Source organism: Ostrea edulis, chromosome 1 (assembly GCF_947568905.1).
Source record: "Ostrea edulis chromosome 1, xbOstEdul1.1, whole genome shotgun sequence".
In the NCBI taxonomy this organism is placed as follows: Eukaryota; Metazoa; Mollusca; class Bivalvia; order Ostreida; family Ostreidae; genus Ostrea; species Ostrea edulis.
Window position 1 is genome coordinate 82254119 of NC_079164.1, and position 21200 is coordinate 82275318.

The window sequence follows — 21200 nt, forward strand, 5'->3', positions numbered from 1 at the left end:
TCACACATAGGGATTCACAAGCACATTGTTAATTGTTTTACATGTCTAATTGTCTAATTATGGAAGTAACTTGTCATCGTTATTTTCTGGATAAAGGGTGTCAAATAATTTAACAGAATGGAGAAAATGTACAATTTTCGTAAACATGTAAGTTTAAAACTTAATGGATTTGTTTTATGATGAATTTCGTCTTTTAGAAATTCTTTTGTGACAAATGCAATGTAAGATTTCCATAAAACTTATCCCTTAGGCTATTTGGTAACATTGACAGGTTATCGAATATGAATTTTGCACGTATCCATTGTCTTCTCCATTTTCTTTTAACTTCATCTTCACTTTATTATGAAATCCACTTCATGCATTTACAATAATATAGTAGTCACTAAAATCATAGGAATACGTTTAGGAAATAAACTTCCGTATTGAAAATACATAAGGGTATTAACTGCATCGTTTTACGTCGGCATACTTCAGGAAGCGGCGTCAAGCGATGCAGTGCATATCTTCATGTATTTTCAAAACTGAAATTTATTTCTTATATTTACATTCTACTTTCATTTCTGTCGAAATTCCCAGCCGTCAAAATATACGTATTATATCTATCAAGTACTAGTAGTTTTGTATTCATCCGCGTATTATTTAGAACTGCGGCACGTTCACGGGCAAATGCCTATCATATTGATTTATAACACTGATCAAGATATAGGGCTTACGGCGGGTGTGACCGGTCGACAGGGGATGCTTACTCCTCCTAGGCACGTGATCCCACCTCTGGTGTGTCCAGGGGTCCGTGTTTGTCCAACTATCTACTTTGTATTGCTTATGGGATTTGTGAGATTGATCACTGTTCGTTATCTTCACCTTTCATAAAGAAATATTTGACATGTAAATATTTTAATATGGATTCCCCTTTCACTTTAATGTAGAATCCACTACATACCTTTACGATGATGATTTCAAACTCTGTGAGTCATCTCTGGTTTTCCACAATGTCAAGATCCTTGGTATTTTAATTTACAAAGAATGAAAGACAGGGTTTACGAATGTCGTCTAAAAATAAATTATTGATAATTAGCCCATTTTTAAACCGTATGAAATAGGCATGAAAACAAGAGAAATATCAAAGTATATATTTTAACTTAAATTTATAAAAATCTATAGCAACGGGAATTTGATTTATATTTTCCTATTTCAACAGACATGTGGAAAAACTAGTACGATGTTAAAGGATGATAAATACTCTACATTCTGTTTTACATCCTCGCTTGTGAGTTAATCAACAAGTAGCCGCAATGACATATATGATAATACGTTATTATCAGTATAGAATTATCTCTTTTAGGAGACCTATTTCACAAATTGCAAAACTTACATTTACATCAGTTGATGTTCATTGCCGTAATCGTTTTCGTTATTTATGAAATCAATGTCCTATCTGTTTTAAATTATTTTGTCTGAGGAATCTAGTCCACTGTGTGTTGTGTGACTGAGAGGAACCTAGTCTACCGTGTGTTGTGTGACAGGAACCTAGTCCACCGTGTGTTGTGTGATTGACAGGAACCTAGTCCACCGTGTGTTGTGTGACTGAGAGGAACCTAGTCCACCGTGTGTTGTGTGACTGAGAGGAACCTAGTCCACCGTGTGTTGTGTGACTGAGAGGAACCTAGTCCACCGTGTGTTGTGTGACAGGAACCTAGTACACCGTGTGATGTGTGACTGAGAGTAACCTAGTCCACCGTGTGTTGTGTGACTGAGAGGAACCTAATCCACCGTGTGTTGTGTGATAGGAACCTAGTCCACCGTGTGTTGTGTGACTGAGAGGAACCTAGTCCACCGTGTGTTGTGTGATAGGAACCTAGTCCACCGTGTGATGTGTGACTGAGAGTAACCTAGTCCACCGTGTGTTGTGTGACTGAGAGGAACCTAATCCACCGTGTGTTGTGTGATAGGAACCTAGTCCACCGTGTGTTGTGTGACTGAGAGGAACCTAGTCCACCGTGTGTTGTGTGATAGGAACCTAGTCCACCGTGTGTTGTGTGACTGAGAGGAACCTAGTCCACCGTGTGTTGTGTGACTGAGAGGAACCTAGTCCACCGTGTGTTGTGTGACAGGAACCTAGTACACCGTGTGTTGTGTAACAGGAACCTAGTCCACCGTGTGTTGTGTGACTGAGAGGAACCTAGTCCACCGTGTGTTGTGTGACTGAGAGGAACCTAATCCACCGTGTGATGTGTGACTGAGAGGAACCTAGTCCACTGTGTGTTGTGTGACTGAGAGGAACCTAATCCACCGTGTGTTGTGTGATAGGAACCAAGTCCACTGTGTGTTGTGTGACTGAGAGGAACCTAGTACACCGCTTGTTTTTGACAGGAACCTAGTCCACCGTGTGTTGTGTGACTGAGAGGAACCTAGTCCACCGTGTGTTGTGTGACTGAGAGGAACCTAGTCCACCGCATGTTTTTGACAGGAACCTAGTCCACCGTTTGGTGTGTGACTGAGAGGAACCTAGTCCACCATGTGGTGTGTGACTTAGAGGAACCTAGTCCACCGTATGTTGTGTGACTGAGAGGAACCTAATCCACCGCGTGTTTTTGACAGGAACCTAGTCCACCGTGTGTTGTGTGACTGAGTTTTGCTGTTAATAAGATAGCATCCAAGTTTCGGCTATTATGACTTTGACTCTTTGTAAACACTTTGGTAGAGGATGTATTTTCTTTAATTGTATAACCACTTTAATACTTAGGATTATAGCGATTGTAATGTATACTTGGACTTAATATGTTGAATCATAACCCAAAATTCTATAAATAACAAAATGTTTATATGGATGCTTATATAATGTGTAATCGGAATCTTTTGTGCTTTCCCAGTCCTTCAATCACTTCTAAAGAAACTGCATGTACCAGCTGGTAACCGACACACAAAGTCAGATCCTGGTTTTCTTCTCCGTTCTTTAGATTAAAGTAGTACTCATTTTCACCGGTAGTTTCTTTTCATATGCTTTTTAAGGAACTTGAAAGTAATGTATTTTGGTCAGATTTTGCAATAACGGATTTAGGAGGGTTTTGGAGAGGTGTTGTGGTGGCCGTGGTACCCACCAGAAATCACCCTTTCGTTATGATATCTCTCTGCCTTTCATCACGAGCTTATGGATAGGGGAATTCATTTCATCAATGTTTATACCTAGTTTATATAGGGGAATTCATTTCATCAAAGTTTATACCTAGTTTGCATCAAATGAATATGAACACGTCTGATTGAATGTTTGTTTTACTTCCCGTCGAGAATTTTTCTTGAGACGTCACCAGTTGTAGGTGAAGTAGCACAGATTTAGACGTATGCTTAGCGCTGAGAGCCGTAACAGTGAGTGTCAACCGAGACAGGGGACCTCCGTTTTTAAGGTCATATCCAATAGACCCACGCTTCTCAATATTACAAATGCCGAGCGTTTGGCGAAGGAGCAGACACTACCTATGTTAAGTTTGACGCGGCGATGGTACGAGCGTGGCTCAAACTGAAGACCTCCCGGTTACGAAGCAAACGTTCTACCACTGAGTTACTGCGACCGGCAATTTAATACCGGAAAGTTTCCTACCAGAGTAGATTCAAGTTTTTGCAATTCATTGTGCCCGGTGCTAGGGTGGGGTCAAAATAGGGGATCAAAGTGTTATGTGCTGATAAATACGGAAAATCTTTAAAAATACCTCTTGAACTATTTAAGCTAGGGCTTTCATAGTTTGTATATACATTTTTTACGGAAAAACTTTTTATGTGATGCAAAGGTGTGTGATCTTGTGACCTTGACCTGGAAGTTTGACCTACTTTATGAAAATCATACCTATCTAATATTTCCTTGAAATAGAGCTTTCATATTCTGTGTGTATATATATATATATATATATATATATATATATATATATATATATATATATATATATATATATATTATATATATATATATATATCAATATATATCATTCATTTCGCTAATTCTACAATTTCGGAATGCAGTTGTGTGTTAAATGTCTCTGGGGAAAATATTTTGACGAACAAGACTTGGACGACACGTAATCATGGGGTTATTTAGATTTATATATTTGCCATTTCCGTCAATAAGCCTATCACGCCGTGTTTACAAAAAACACGAGAGCGAGAAACCTGGTGCTCTAAACACTAGATATACACATGAAAAAGATATCGAACACCATTTTTTTTCTTAATATGATTAATTTCACAGTATTTTCATGTTTTACGTTATGTTAAATAGCATCACTTGATCTCTCTAAAAACGTAAAAATACCACCAATAAATGTGCATATTCATTGTCATTCTTTTTCAAAGATAAAAAGACGTGATAATTCAAGTAAATTCTACTGTAAATATCTATTGATTCAGACGTCTATCATAAATGAAATAGAGTTCAATAAGGTTAACATGTTGTAAATTTTAAACAAATCAGGGTTTTCCTCCAGTATTTAATGTTACTTCCGTTCACACAAATGACGGGCTCTGGTCATGTTTTTAAACGTTGAAATTGATGTTGTTGCTAGAGCTTCAATCGGATCACGCGCTCGTCTTTCTCCGTAACCGGTAAATCAATGCATTTCTTCGCCGGAAGCACGCCCGTGGATGAGAGTTTTAAAAGGCCAGAGCCGAATCCCTGAATAATATGTTATTTATATTTTCACCACAGATTCAGTTTTGGTATCATTGACGTCTTATTCACTCTAATACATAACATGTAAGTGGAAATTGATAGTGGTACAATACCTTAGATGTGTATAATATCTTAGATGCATTTGAAAGTTCACGTTTCATAGTGTAACGTACGACTGTGACGTCAAAGTTACGTTTATGTATACGTAACAACAAACTGATGGCGTCGATTTACATACGAGGTTCATTTGCGGTTACGGAAATAGCCGAGTAGTTACGATTGCTAGAGCTTGTCACTCCTGATGCCGTGCCTGTGTCAGTTCATCTAATGTTTGAAGTAGCGATGTCCTTTGACAAACCCGGCGACCATTGATATCTCAAATGTGCTCAATAGGGTTCAAATCTGGACTTTGAACAGACCATGGTAGTGTCACAAGAAAGGCGAAGATAACGAACATTGATCAATGTCATAACTCCTATAAGCAATACAAAATAGAGAGTTGGGCAAAATACGGACCCCTGGATATACCAGAGGTGGGATCAGGTGCCTAGGAGGAGTAAGCATCGCCTGTCGACCGGTCACACCCGCCGTGACTCACCTGACTCTGTACGCAAAATACCCTGCATAACACGAGCACGATGTGGTCTGGTATTGTCATCCATAAACACTGTCTAAGGTCGAAGAGACTGGTTGTAAAAATGAGATACAACACTTGCAGCAACAATGTCCCTTTGGTAATTTTGTGCGTTAAGGTTGTCCCTAAGTGTGACGAGATCAGTTTACTGTCGTATGAAACACAGCCCCACGCTATAACTAATCCACTACCAAATGGAATCATCTCTATAATATTTTGTCAGCATATGCCGTCATCACGTATTCATCCTTCTGTGACAGGTAGCAATAAGTGACTCTTGTCCGACGAATGGATTCAGAAGAGGTTAAGTTCCAGCGTTGGTGAGCATTACACTATTGCATGTGTGCTGCTGTGTGGTTGGGTATGTCTCTTTAAGGGTCTTCTTGTACGATAACCAAATGACTACAGTCGATTCCGCACTGTTCTCGTTGAAACCAAATGATGTGGCAACCGTTCCCTTTTTAGAATTGAGATATTGGAAACGTTTGGTCTAACCATCCTTCTGAGTGCGTTGTTTTCCCGACTATATGTTTTACAGGTTCTTCCAGATCTTGCTCGATCTTTGACACCATTCGTTACCTGATACTTTCTGATATAAATGATCTAATTCTACAGAAAGTTGAATGGTGATTACCCACTTGATAACCAGTTTGTCTCAATTACATACCCGCTTCCCAAATTCCAAAAATCTGCCATCGCATTGCATTTGGGACTTGCGGACGACCCTTAATTTCGATGTACAAGAAAAGTATACCTAAGTCGAATTGTGCAGGTTAAATAAAAAGATTAAGTACTGTTTACAAAACTCACAATTCTGTTGGATGCGAGTAAAATAGTAGGACGGGCGATTCTCCGCTAACAGAGTGGACGATGCGATTGAATATAAATATAGTAAATTGTAAACAAAGGTACAGAATAGATTGCGTTACTGAATTCAAAATCTATATCTTATCCAGTCTGTATATGCCAAACGCCGAATTACAGATAGTTTTCTACAATGTCTCATTGTGAACTTCAACCTGACGCCCATAGTCAAGAAATCTAATTACTTATTTGGATTTAAAGACCTTTCCCCTTATATATATCAGGACGTTACCAGGTAAAGTATCGCAGATTTAGACCTACGCTTGCCGCTCAAGGCCATAGCAGTGACGGTTATTTAACGTGCGAACGCCTGCCGCAAAACGAGATCTGCGTTCTTAAGGTCGTATCCGAAAGACCCGCTTATAAATTCCGAGTGTTTGGCAAAGACGCATTCATTACCCATATCTAAGTCATGCATTTGACGTGGTCATAGCAGGAACTGGACTCGAACGCACGACCTCGAGGTCACAAAGCGAGCAATCTAACGACTGAGCTCGACCTCGAGGTCACAAAGCGAGCAATCTAACGAACGCACGACCTCGATGTCACAAAGCGAGCAATCTAACGAACGCACGACCTCGAGGTCACAAAGCGAGTAATCTAACCAATGAGCTATCGCGAATAATCACTTAGGCCTACTTTGATTGGCAAACCCGAGTTAACGCGGGTTAACTGGAGGAATCGAAAGTATCGAGTAACCTTAAAACGTCACAAATACGATAAATTGTTTGGGTATTTAATAGTTATTACATACTTAAATTTGACTACGGATTACTCCGTTTACCTGATAGAGATATAGGGCTCATGGCGGATGTGACCGGTCAACAGTGGATGTTTACTACTCTTAAACACCTGATCCCACCTCTGGAGTATCCAGCCGTCCGTATTCTCTATATGTAGGAATTATGAGATTGATCAACTTTCGTTATCTTAACTTTTTCTGTTAATTTTACCCGATCATACTTGAGTCCAATCCACATGTAATCACGTGGTTTACGTCACAGTAATGGCTGTAAACAGTGTAGGCGGGTCTTTTTTTTTTTTTAACATACATTGTTTGAGAAAAGGAATGATTAAATATTTATTTCGAATTTGTCTACCATTTCACATGAGAAACTTTAAAACTCGAGTTACTCGAGACTTGTATAAAGTTTTATTACAGAGTCGTTTGCACTTGTCCCTGGCGGATATCTAAATGAACCCGAGTTAACTCCGATTTTCCAATCGAAGTAGGCCTTAGTTCTTGGATAATAGGTTCGAGAATGTTCGTCGGGATGAGACATATATTTCAATTAGCTACGATAATTGGATTGAAACTTATAGGAATATAATTGGACGAAGAATAGTTTTAATAATCTGAAATGTATGTACATTATTATCATCGTGGTATTTTTCTACACTTCCAAGAAACTCCTTGATATTTGAAAATATGTTTTCAACTTTTATCGCATTTGTCTTGTCCACCTCATTATCAACAATTATAATAGATATAATAGGTTTCCTTGTAGAAATGCGGTTTTGCATATGACAGTTAAACACAACTTTTGACATTCAAAAATTAATTGCTGAAAAACAAAAATCAATATCTTGCACGATCTTTCAGTCCTAGTCAAAACGACTTTGCAGTCGTTGTCTATTTTCTGCCGTAAACGCTCACTGGTGGTTTCTATTGTCTTTCATTCTCTCTATTTCGAACAAAAGCCACCAGATAGACTGAAATACATTACAAACTTCTATCTGAAACAGACCGGGGTCAGAAAAAAAAATTTGAAGGTTCTCTAGACTTATACATACGATGCGAAAATTTGCGATTATGATAAAAGTAATTCCTTATAACCCAAGAGTCTTGCATTGGGTGAATAACATGTACTTATATCAAGCTCGGGATCACAGCGTTCAGCGAAGCATTACATGGCACGGCGGGTGTGACCGGTCGACCGTGGATGCTTACTCCTCCTAGGCACCCTATCTCGCCTCTCGCGTGTCCAGGGGTCCGTGTTTGCCCAATTTTGTATTGCTTATAGGAGTTATGAGATCGATCACTGTTCGTTATCGTCACCTTTCATGCTGCATAAGTTCTTAATTTTCATATCAGTTTCCACAACATCGAAATCTTTTCTCTGAATAGCAATAGGTGATAATGTTGTCACTGCCTTTCCTTGCGCCGTGTTGACTGCTGAAGTCTTCTGCAATGTTACTGCTTTAGTACGGAATGCTCTGTATGTCTCCATTGTTTATGCACACATTCATTGATATGTTACTCCGTCTATAGCCCCGTTCACATGCTCTGATTTACTCACGGGGTGCAAATTTTACATATATGCAAAATTTGCACCCCTGTGTAAAAGTATATTTGCCAAGCGTTCACATGGTACTTAACAAATTAGGGTCAAATTGCAATGATTCTCAAAGTTTGATAAAGATGGCGGATTATTTTCGATTGAGAAGGAGGATTTCCCCTTACTGTGTAGTCTTCGGTGACAAATTTGATTTATCAAGATATGTTTACGACACTTTATGCAAAATGATGTTTGCAGAAATAAGATGTATTTTATGAGAAAACCGATCTCATACTCGGTGATACTGCGTTTGCTCCGCTTCAGAGCCAAGCCCTCGTGATCCACAGTGACGATTCCTCGAGTGTGACGTTGTATACGGTGTGTGCGTTCACATGACGAAAAATACACTAGGAGTAAATATACACATATGCAAAAGTAAATTTGCATCTGGTCTGAGTAGGTGCAGATTTACACCCGGGTGTATATTTGCACATATGTATATTTACTTTTGCATATTTGCAATTTCGTTCACATGCTCAAATTTACACCCGGGTGCAGATTTTGCATATATGCAGAATTTGCATCCTGTGAGTAAATCAGGGCATGTGAATGGGGCTTATGTCAATATCAAGATTCAACAATATTAGTCATTTTTGTCAATACTGCATTATATAAAGCTGTACTGTCAAGTAATTTGACTGTGACACCGAGAACTGAAACGCTGAAAAGTGGTACAAGATACTGAGATACCGAGAAGTGAGACACCGAGAAGTGAGACACCGAGAAGTGGTGCAAGATACTGAGATACCGAGAAATGGTGCAAGATACTGAGATATCGAGAAGTGAGACATCGAGAAGTGGTGCAAGATACTGAGATACCGAGAAGTGGTACGAGATAATTAGATATCGAGAAGTGAGACACCGAGAAGTGGTGCAAGATACTGAGATACCGAGAAGTGAGACACCGAGAAGTGGTGCGAGATACCGAGAAGTGGTGCAAGATACTGAGATACCGAGAAGTGGTACGAGATAATGAGATACCGAGAAGTGGTGCAAGATACTGAGACTCCGAGAAGTGGTGCAAGATACCGAGATACCGAGAAGTGGTGCAAGATGCCGAGAAGTGGTGCAAGATACTGAGAAGTGAGACACCGAGAAGTGGTGCAAGATACTGAGATACCGATAAGTGAGATACCGAGAAGTGGTACGAGATAATGAGATATCGAGAAGTGAGACATCGAGAAGTGAGACACCGAGAAGTGGTGCAAGATACTGAGAAGTAGCGCAAGATATTAAGACACTGAAGACTGCTACAAGATGCCGAGACATCGAAGTGGTACAAGTTTCAGAAGTTCAGTTGTCAATATCAATATTCATTTTCACTCACATACTTAAAAGCATTTCGTTAATTGGGTTGCGCATGATTTCTTTATAATGACATGATTAAGCTGCAAGCTATTTTCTATAAATTCAACATATCTTGAGATAGATATTGGCAAGACTCCGATAATTTCTTTGTTCCCTGACTATTTTGTCCTGTTTTACAACTTTTTACCAATTTTTATTCCACGGAAAACCTTGTGTTCAACATTATATTATGTACATTTCGAAGATTTGAATTTTTATCTGTCAAAAAGCTTTGCATGTGTAGAATTTTGAATGGAGTTTCAAAATATTTTCATGATTAGAATAACTAGTTTACATATATGATTTTCTGTTTAATAAAAGAATTAAAACAATGATTTTTTACAGGTAAATCAGGTAAAATTAACTTATACTACGGCATGCAAATGAATCATTCATTCTCTCGTCGAATTGAGAATTTACACCATATTTGAAGCACAATTTAGCATTTAGGGATTAAATTTTCATTACGCGTTCATCTCCAGGGAAGTATTTTTACACTGCATCAAATCAGAGAAAACATTCAAAGGTGTTGTGGTATTTTCCAATTTTTATTACGGTTTTCCCCATGAAAGACAGCATTTCATACATAGTCAAAATCTGATTATTATCGTTTAAGTAATTGACTCGTCGTCATTTTATTTACACCGTATTGTAAATTTTCTCTTCAGATTCTCTATTATTCTCAATGCATCATTAAAGTTTTCCAATAGTCATTAAGGATTTTTCGATTCAGTGTGTCACAGCCAATAAATTAGCATTTGTGTGAAACAGTCAAATAAATTTCTGATGACGGAATCAACCGTTGTCAAAGTGATATGCAATTTTTCCGCTTATCCTGGAAAATGTTGCGATATTAGTTAGAGTTTAAGCACAAGTAATTTAGATAGGCATTCTGAAACAATGAAACAGGTTGCAAATTCATGGAAGCTTCGGGTTTAAGGATACACTGGGACACTGGGACACTAAGAGAATGGTTCAATCATAGATCGCTCGTTTAATCTCCTATGGCCATGCGCTTGGTGATATTTCCTTTTCAAATGGATTGGTAGAATACCGTTGCCTTATGGGAAATTCATACAATATGAACTGAATGTACTATCCGTAAGAGATTTGGGTGTAATGAAATGTAAATTCTTCATGGGAAGAAAAAGACTGCGGTACCACTTTATGTGTTTGTCTGACATAGTGTATTCTTATAAACGTCATCAATCTTCACAGCTTGTTGATGTGGAAGAAGAATTTCTCCATGCTGCAGAGTTTGGTGATATTCCGTCCGTCAAAAGGATACTAGACCAGACTCCGGAAATGAACGTGGACTGTATTGATGCTCTGGGGAGAACAGCCCTCCGCCTAGCTGTGAAGAATGAACACTTGGAGGTAAATACACGCCTCAATTTGTGATTAAAATCACCGTTTAATTGAAATAAAGCATTTCACAGTTTGGGTACAAATTCTCGAATCGGACGTAAAATAACAAATTATTTCTATTAAGAGAGAATGGTAAGTTGTGCTAAACCGATAGTTATCTCCGTGTCTTATTAGTATTTGATTTTTTGTTTGTATTGTTTGTTATTTTACGTCCGAGTCGAGAATTTTTCACTCATGTAGAGACGTCACCTGATGTACGTGAGTACCACATATCTTAACCTATGTACATGTAATGTGCTCATAGCCGTCCCAATAAGCGTTATTTATCGAGCGCCTACACAGGACCACTGTTTTCTAAGGTTACTTTATATCCCAAAGACCCGTGACTTTAATGCTAATGACGAGTGTTTGGCGAAGAAACTTGAATTTGAATACCCAGTTAGATACAGATTATATCACTGATTGTTAATCGTCTTATTTTCGAATATCAAAATTGATATGAATCCTCTGTTTGACTGTGTAAAAGTAAAGACATAAAGTCGTATGATATTTATAAGCTTGCGTAACAGTAAATGCGTGCAGTATCTGTAAGATTCACCAAATCAGAATTTAAAGTTTCATGTATATTATTCGTCTGATTTTCTACGAAAGTCGGTTGGTGCCATGTGAGAAAAACATTTAACGTGGCTGCATCTGGCCACCACCAAATAAGAGTGTGGCGGTCGCCAAATAAGATTTTCTTGGCTCGGCTGCCACATAAAACTATAATTTACAAATTCCTATTTATTTGACAGCCACTTCGCAATTTTTTGTGGTGGCTGCCAGAAACTTATTTGGCACCGCCAGATGAATTATTTTTCTCACCCTGGCACCAACCGGCTTCTGCACAAATTACTTAAAGGGACATCCCACGCTAAATTATTTGTCCAAATACAACGCTAAATTATTTGTCCAAACCCTAAACGTCAAATCGTTCAAATTTAAATACGGATTAATGTAGAGTGATTTTTTGTCTACTCGTCTGTCTTTATTTGTATAGTATATATCTATTTCATTGCCAGCTATAAATCCATACACTGCATTAGACAATCTACCATAAATACATATTATATGTCAAACCATGCAATCTAAAATACTCATTAAATTTTGCAATGTAGTATGAATCTCGGATGTTCGAATTAACTTGAGATAAGATTTTACTGGCTGTCGCTGTTAACAGACTAGAGATGGAACTATGAAAATCTGAAATAGTGATAGATCATTTTGAGGCGGATATTTATCGATAGATATAACATCTCGTCTATTAAAACACCAATTTCTCAGTTGCACAAAATCTAACCCTTCAGGTCATGATTTATGCATATTGGGGTTATTGATTAGATAACAGTTATTTAAATTAACAAGTGTTTGTAGAAATGGATCCCGAATCAATCTGTTTTGCCTCGGTGTAATTCATTCTATTGGTGCAATGGGTGGTTATGCATCACAATTCGTTTATCGATATAGGGTTGATTTCCCGTCTTCCTATTTTTCAAACATTACAATATGATGCTCACTAAAATTAAGAAGTCGTATTATCATAAAAGAGAATAAACCATTAATTCATCTCTATGAAGGTTATGTTACAGTCGAGATAGATGAGAAATGAAATACTTTTAATGCTATTTAAATCTTTGAATCGTACATTAAGGAAGCCTCCCTTTCTTCGGTATTGACTATTCGTGTTCTTCAATAAAGATAATAGATGACCACACAAGTTAACCATTTCAAGTGCACACCAATAAACCTAATAAAGCATATTTCATGTTCATTTTTCTATTTAAATATCATTTATAAATAAACCCTTTACCCAACATATTAATTTATTCAACTCCAAACAGTTACCAAATACATGTACTATTATTTGTTGGTTTGTGTGCTAGGTCCCATTCTAGAATTTTTTTCAGTCATATAAAGACATCACCGTACCGGGTTAAGTGTGACGGGAAAAAACCCATCTTAGGTCTGACGCGGCACCGGGATGGAGAATCTAGCCCGGGTCACCAAAAGTTAGTGTCCGGGCCTCCAGAAGTTAGTGCCCGGGCCTCCAGAAGTTAAAGCCCTAGGCTGCCACCACCGAACATTGAAATTCTCTCGTATCACACCTGTTTGAAAAAAAAAAATGATAAAGGTATCCCAGATAATCTTTTCAACCACACAATCTCTTGCATGCATCCTTTGCAAAGTCATGACAATTATTTTTAAAGATGTATATATATCTTTACGACAGATCGCAATCTTCTTTCTAAGAACTAATCGGTCTTCCAGCTTCGTGATTCCATCATTTCAAATAAAAGAGGAGAAAAAACGTGTCCATTACTGATCTGTACGTCATAGGTTCGAGTCTAGCGGGGATTTTGAAGTTTTTTCAGATTACCTTCTTTTAAAACAGATTGTTGTAAAATTGACAATACATGTATTATTGTACATATCCTCCACTCTCCATCCATATCAGATTTCTCAAGTTGAAGTGGATAAACTCACACACACTCTCTCTCTATCATTTGTAAATTTAACATTGGTCCTATAAAATTCCGTATGTATACTTATGATAGTGTGCACTGAACTAGGAAGAAAATATATATAGTCATGCTGTTTGCTGTTCAATTCTGGTTCATTGTAAACTTACGTTTTCTAGGGAATAAACCATTTCTTAACTTTATTTTGTTACATGACCCGGATATTAATTTTTAGTCCCATGCCCAGAGAACAGTTATGTTCTTATACATGTAGGTGAAAACCGTAACTACGTGAGTTGGTACAGTATAATTCTGTGATCATTTTTACAGTTGATACACTCTAATTCTATGATCATTTTTACAGTTGATACACTCTAATTCTATGATCATTTTTACAGTTGGTATACTATAATTCTATGATCATTTTTACAGTTGATCATTATTATTCACAATGCTATCATTGCCAGGTGGTAGAGGTACTTTTGGACCGGTCCAGTGGCCGCCATATCTATGAGGCCGTTCTCCAGGCTATTAGTGCCAGTCATATCCAGATTGCAGAGACCATTTTAAAACATCGCAGATATCTGGAAATGTGGAAAGAAAGAAAGAAACTGGGAGATGATGACCATTTTTTCAAAACTAGTTTCGAAGAATCCCAGTTCTCGCCCGACATCACGCCCTTGATTTTGGCGGCCCAGAAGAATCAATACGAGATCGTGCAGTTATTGCTCCTGAGAGGGGAGATAATTCAAAAACCACACAAATTTCGGTGTGCATGTCAAGAGTGTACGAACAAAATGAAATTCGACATGCTACGTTCTGCTAAATATCGTCTGAATGCGTACAGGGGCCTCGGCAGTGAAGCCTACATCTCGCTGTCAAGCAAAGATCCCATTTTGACGGCTTTTGAACTCGGTGCCGAGTTGAAAAATTTGTCCAAAGTCGAAAAATATTTCAAGGTAAGTGAGGATGATTGTATACTTTATAAGGATGTAATTGCTAGCATTCTTTGTAACGAGTGCACCAACAGTTTATTGTTTTCAAGATATCTTATCATTAAGCAAAGTAAAGATTATTCGAGTCTGGGAAGTAGTATTGATCACCGTGTAGTGGAAAGTTCACCTCCAGACATTCTAGCATATTTTTTAATCGGTCGTTAGAAATGAAGAATACCGTATAGCGGATTTTTTTTGCACGGGGCTATAATTTTGGCTTATTTTAGCGGTTACATGGCTTTCTGCCAAAATTTCAATCGCCTAATATGCATTCAATTGCGGCTTCAGTATTTGAAAGAGAGAAAACTATTCCCTGTCCGCCAAAATTTATTCCGCTAAAATTATTAGCATACCTTTCAGCCAGCAAATCGTCAAATTTTAGACCCGCGGAATAAACCCGCTATACGGTATTAATCCGTTTAGAGTAAGGGGACTACAGGTATAATAGCCCTCTTACATACATAGATAGACAGCACATGTGATTTGTTATGGGGAAAGCGTCTAAATATAGATATCATATTTTAACAAAATTCACAGATAAATCAAATGTACACCATAGGTTACATTTTTTTAACAATCGAAACAAAACTCGCTACCTGGTATTTCATAATACATGTAATTTCAAAATATAAAACCTAAAGTATTCTCGGTGGAGGCATCGTCGGAAACCCACGGTTGATTACGCTTCGTTCCTCTCTCCATCACGCTTCGTTCCTCTCTCCATCATGATGGAGAGAGGAACGGAGCGTAATCAACCGTGGGTTTCCGACGATGGGGCCACAGCAGGGATACAAAGTTTAGCAGAGTAAAAACAAGAGAAGAAATATTTCAAAAATAGTTTCATGTTCGATTGGGTTAGACTGATTTGACAGTTTTAAACTCTCCCTTGCTCTTGAAAATCTTGGACTGCAGGGAGTTGAGTTGGGATCAAAGGCAGGGTCTTTTTACAGAAATGGTTCAGAATCTTGTAAAAAATTTAATTCCTTCTTGGTGATTGTGATAAGGCGAGGTCAGTTGAATATAACAGAAACATAGGGGAACATCTCTGTACAGCTTTTTCGGAAGTGGTCCATTACATTGAAAACAGTTGAGATCACCAACCCTAAACCATATCATTTCTTGCTCCTTGTGACAGGGCAAATAGAAAGGGCCTTGGAGTCATTTCTAGCCACACCCAGTTGGAAATGTTCCAATATCTTAAAAACGGTTGAGATTCTCTTCCTTGAATCATTTGTTTTGTGTTTCCCTTTGTCAAAGCGAGTTCAATACAACGAAACGTTATAGGGGAATCTCTGGTCTCATCTGACATGTTCCAATATCCACCCGTAAAACACATGCTTGCGACGAGATAAGTTCAATGATTTACAAGAGCAGGAGAAAGGAACCTTTTCAGAATTAAAAATTATGGATTAATCTTTTTGGTGATTGTTGAAAACGATTACTCGGGCGATCGTTGTTAGCCATGACCTTTTGTTTATTTTACAAAACAAAACAGATATATTTTACAAATTGATATTGCATGCTGTTAGAATCCGGTGAGAATTATAAAACAAGATATGTTGACACCGATGCACGTAATCACCAAATGAAGATATCATATCCGAAGATTGATCACAATTTGAAAAAAAAGAGTCATCTTCTCTTTTTATCTTAATACTCAAACAGCCAACAAAACAAAAGAGTAACTCGGCAATAAAGTTATTGGAAAAGAGATTATCTATCATGGTGGTTATCTGATTTTCTGTCGACTGTCATCGCAGTCTTTTTTCTATGTACGTACGTGCGCACTGAATTTAATTGGCATACACTTAAACTGTTTCTGTGCTTTTTTTATTTTTCAAGAAATACATGGCAGATATTCAAAATGTAATTATGCATTAAAGGACACATCGCATGTTTCCGAAGTATACAGAATTATATGCATTTCATCTTTCTTATGCTTATAGTAATTGATTTTAATAGTTAGTTCGCCGAAATAGTGTGATAATTAGCCACAATACGGGTTTAAATCTAAAAAAAAAATTATGACCACGCACTTCTATGCAGATGCACTTATATTTTACTGCTGCTAAAATTAGATTGGTTAAAATTTGCGGGGAACTTCAAAAAGATAAATAGGTTTCCGTACAGAACTTATCGATTGGATTATGTTATAGCGAATGATGCTCGCAAGGAATGGAGTACCATTTAAATATTATTCTTTCTTTTCCTGCCTTATGATGTACGTGTTTTATTATTTCACTTAATATCCTCAGATCGATAAAATTATATTTTTATATCCTGTAACAAATAACAAATCACCAAATCTACAGCCTACCACAACGATAAGATATTGTATTAAAATTTTCCTTTCTAATTTGAACATTATGTTTTATTGCAGTGTACTCTCTTTCCCCTCTGTTTTGAACAATGTCGCTGTGTGTATTTATCAGTGACGTTTGTTGTCTCTTTTTATGCCCCGAAAGTCGGGGGCATATTGTTTTTGTCCTTGTCTGTCATTCTGTCTGAAGCTTTAACCTTGCTAATAACTTTTGAACAGTAAGTGCCAGGGCTTTGATATTTCACATGAGTATTCCTTATGTTAAGACCTTTCTGTTGGTACTAAACATTCTGATATTGGCATTTGACCTACTGTTTAAAAAAATGACATTGGTCATAACTTCTAAATGGTAAATACATGTATTAGAGCGTTCATATTGCACATGAGCATTTCTTGTGAGAAAATATTTCTACTGGTACCAAGATATTTGTCCTGGTGACCTTGGTCATCTTTGGAATTGGCCATTATCGGGGGCTATTGTGTTTCACAAACACATCTTGTTTTCTTTTGATGTTTCTGTTATTGTAATTGTACTTCCTTTTTTTCTGAACATTAATACTACATTTGAGTAATTCCCTTTCCTTCTCAACGTTCAACGCTATATTCGTGTAATTGTACGGTATTCTAGTGTAATTGTAATTTGTACGGTATTTTAGTGTTATTGTACACTATTCTAGTGTAATTGTACGGTATTTTAGTGTAATTGTACGCTATTCTAGTGTAATTGTACGGTATTTTAGTGTGATTGTACGGTATTTTAGTGTAATTGTACGCTATTTTAGTGTAATTGTACGCTATTTTAGTGTGATTGTGCGCTATTTTAGTGTGATTGTACGCTATTTTAATGAAATTGTACGCTATTTTAGTGTAATTGTACAGTGTAACTCCCTTTTCTTCTGAACATTTACGCTATTTTAGTGTAATCGTTCTTCCTGTGGACACGATTTGAACTGAAAATTTTCAAATTTTGTTTCTTCATATTTATTGTTTACGATGCTTAACTAAAGTATTTCTAACGGCCATCCAAAATTTAAATATCAGTTGAGTTACAAGTCAGATACAACACTCACAATTCTTTGTTGTATATACAAGGCTCGCGCCTTGTTTTTTGTTTACATATAGATTACTTAATAGGAAACTGTATGTTTAAAACAAAATGAGATGTGCCAAAGACTGGAAACTATTTAATTGTGTTCAAAATTAACTTTTAAATGGAAAAAAAAATCTGCTTTAAACGAAACTTACTCTATGTAAACAGAAACACTGCACGATCCTTGTTTACATAACAAAGGATTGTGAGCTCTCTATTTCCTATGTACCTTGACAACTGACATTCAAATTTTTGCTGATCATTAGAAATACCTAAGTTAAGCATTGTAAACTTTAGTATGGAAAAGTAAAATTTGAAGAAAAAATTCAGGTCAAGTCTTGTCCATGCCCCTTTAACATGAATATACAGTATAATTCCGTTTTCATTTAAACATGAACACTATATCGGTGTAATTGTACGGTGCACTTCCTTTTTCATTATAACATTAACGCTATATTGGTGTAATTGAACGGTGTACTTCCTCTTTCATTATAACATTAACGCTATAATGGTAAAATTGTACGGTGTACTTCCTCTTTCATTATAACATTAACGCTATATTGGTGTAATTGAACGGTGTACTTCCTCTTTCATTATAACATTAACGCTATATTGGTGTATTTGTACGATGCATTTCCACTTTCATTATGACATTAACGCTATATTGGTGTAATTGCACGATGTAATTCCCCTTTCATTATAACATTAACGCTATATTGGTGTATTTGTACGGTGCACTTCCACTTTCATTATAACATTAACGCTATATTGTTGAAATTGTACGGTGTACTTCCTCTTTCATTATAACATTAAAGCTATAATGGTGTAACTGTACGGTGTAATTCCCCTTCCATTATAACATTAACGCTATATTGTTATAATGCAAATTGTGATCGCTGTTTCCTCTTCGTTTTGCAAAACGACAGAACATCTTTTCCCTTTCTCTTTCGCCGCTTTATCAGTACATGGTAACTTCATTTTCTTCTGGAATATTGACACCGTGTGTATTTGTGGAATATAGTGTGTATCGTCCTGAGAATGAAGTACTGCTCTTTAGAAGTCTCTGCAAAATGAATCTTTCGGTAGAAAAAATCCATTTAGCTCTTATTTTACGCCCGAAGGCCGTGTCTATGCTTTTCTGTATTTCTCATTTTCGAACTTGGAATTGAGAATACTGTGTAGACGGTATACATTCAATAATCAGTCCTAAATAATATTCAGTGGATAGTTATGGAACTATCGATCATTTTCATTTTTCCAAATTTGATAAAAGGCAAGAAACAGAAGAAAATGAGATCGTGATTACATGTGTTGGCATGTCACAAAAACTATAAACTCTGTATATAATCATCCAAATGGCAACTGGAAACTGCGAGTTCTTGTTATGAGTTATGACCCTGAATTTTAAATTGAGAGTAATTCTAAATGGAATTAAATAACTTTCCTTTTTCTTTTGAAAAAAAATGCTGTAATTACAGGTATCCCTCCGTGTATACTGAACATGTTTTCTGATTGAAGTGGATTTTAAACAAATAAACGGGCCTTTTTCCCTTTTCGATGAAAACCATTTCTCCATGGAAACGACAAGTTTTCATCAACCCTGCAATCACTAACTGTTGTGCAATACCTGCAATAGTAAAACCTTAATCATATAAAAAAAAAAAATTCTCTCTGTCGCGATTGCAAAGCTTCAAAGAAAATCGATTAAATTAATCAAGGCAATGTACTAATATTTGTAGACCTTGTCCAGTAAAGGGCTAAGATTAATTCTTTATTGATAGATATAGCAATCTGGTTGTAAAAACGTTACCATGAAGCAATATAGCATAGAAATATAATATAAGATACCAATAGATTGAAAACAAAATATCCACATATCCCTCTAATATGTAAAATTGCTTTAGGGTTTTTGTTTTTTACGCCGTGAGAAAAAGAATTGCATTCAGTTACATGTACCTCGAGAATATGATGCGAATTTTATACATTTAATGATTAATCCAAATATTGCATTCTGAATATCTAACTCTTTGATTTGATAGTGTATGCTTTAACAAAGAAAAAAAATCTGCTGGCAGAATCATCACCGTTTCAAATATTTTTTTAGCTTTATCTTCCTTGTTACAGAAAGAGTACAAAGATTTGGCGGAACAGTTGAGTGAATATACTGTAAAGTTGCTGGACCGTGTTCGAACCCAACCGGAACTGGAAATTATTTTAAATAAGGCGGGGAAACCAAGGTTTAATCAATACGAGAGTTTAGCGAGATTTAAACTTGCACTTTTCTACAAGGAGAAAAAGGTACGGAGCTAGTATGTATGTACATGTATATGAAGTTTTTGTTTGTGCGTTTGTTTGTGTGTTTGAGGTTTTTAGGTCACCGGAGTCACTCAGGTGACTTATTGCTATTGATCTGCGTCCGTCGTTCGTCATCCGTTAACAGCTTCTTCCCGGAAACTACTGGGTCAATCTTGACCAAATGTAGTATGTAGCATCTGTAGGTAAAGGAGACCGAAAATTGTAAATTTCATGACCACCATCCTAAGGGGCCTTAATTTTGGGATAAAAACTGTAAAATTGATGTATTTCTTCAAAAATCTTATTCTTTACTCCAGGGCATATAGCAGAGAAAGTGAGTATATAGTAATGATGAACGAGGAAGCTTCTACCAAAATTATAAATTTCATGACCCCCGGGGTTCTGACCCCAGTGTGGCGCCAAACTTGGTATATATTGTTTATGTTTAAAACACTCAAATTACTCTTCTTTAGTGCTATTGATATTAAATTAAAACTAAATGGATATTTAGAAAGAGCAGATAGTCGTTTACTACAATTGAAACTTTGATGCACACCGGGGTAGGGGTTGTGATATTAGGGTGGGGCCAAAATGGTCAGTTATTAAATGTGTGAACAATAGAAATGTTTAACTTTTTCTTGATAACTACTCTTCATTTCTTAGGTATGAAGCATCTTTGGGACAAGGGGACATAAACTGTAAATTTCAGGATTCCTGCACCACTGGGACCTTAGGGGCCGGGCAAAAACTGCCAAAAATTGACCAATTTTCAAAAATCTTTTTCTCAACAAGC

At 36.9% G+C, this 21200-nt stretch overlaps 1 protein-coding gene across 3 annotated transcripts in view; it reads left to right on the plus strand.

Annotated features, from left to right (window-relative positions):
- LOC125678656 (short transient receptor potential channel 7-like) overlaps nt 1-21200 on the plus strand; it is a 139341-nt gene that overhangs the window by 94065 nt on the left and 24076 nt on the right. For 2 of the 3 annotated variants that reach the window (XM_048917274.2, XM_048917267.2), the window contains 3 exons: nt 11060-11218; nt 14175-14666; nt 20237-20410. In XM_048917274.2, coding sequence (XP_048773231.1) covers nt 11060-11218; nt 14175-14666; nt 20237-20410 — 825 coding nt within the window. Of the gene's footprint in view, nt 1-39; nt 148-11059; nt 11219-14174; nt 14667-20236; nt 20411-21200 lie in introns of those variants that run through there. The other variant, XM_048917283.2, reaches the window with a different exon arrangement.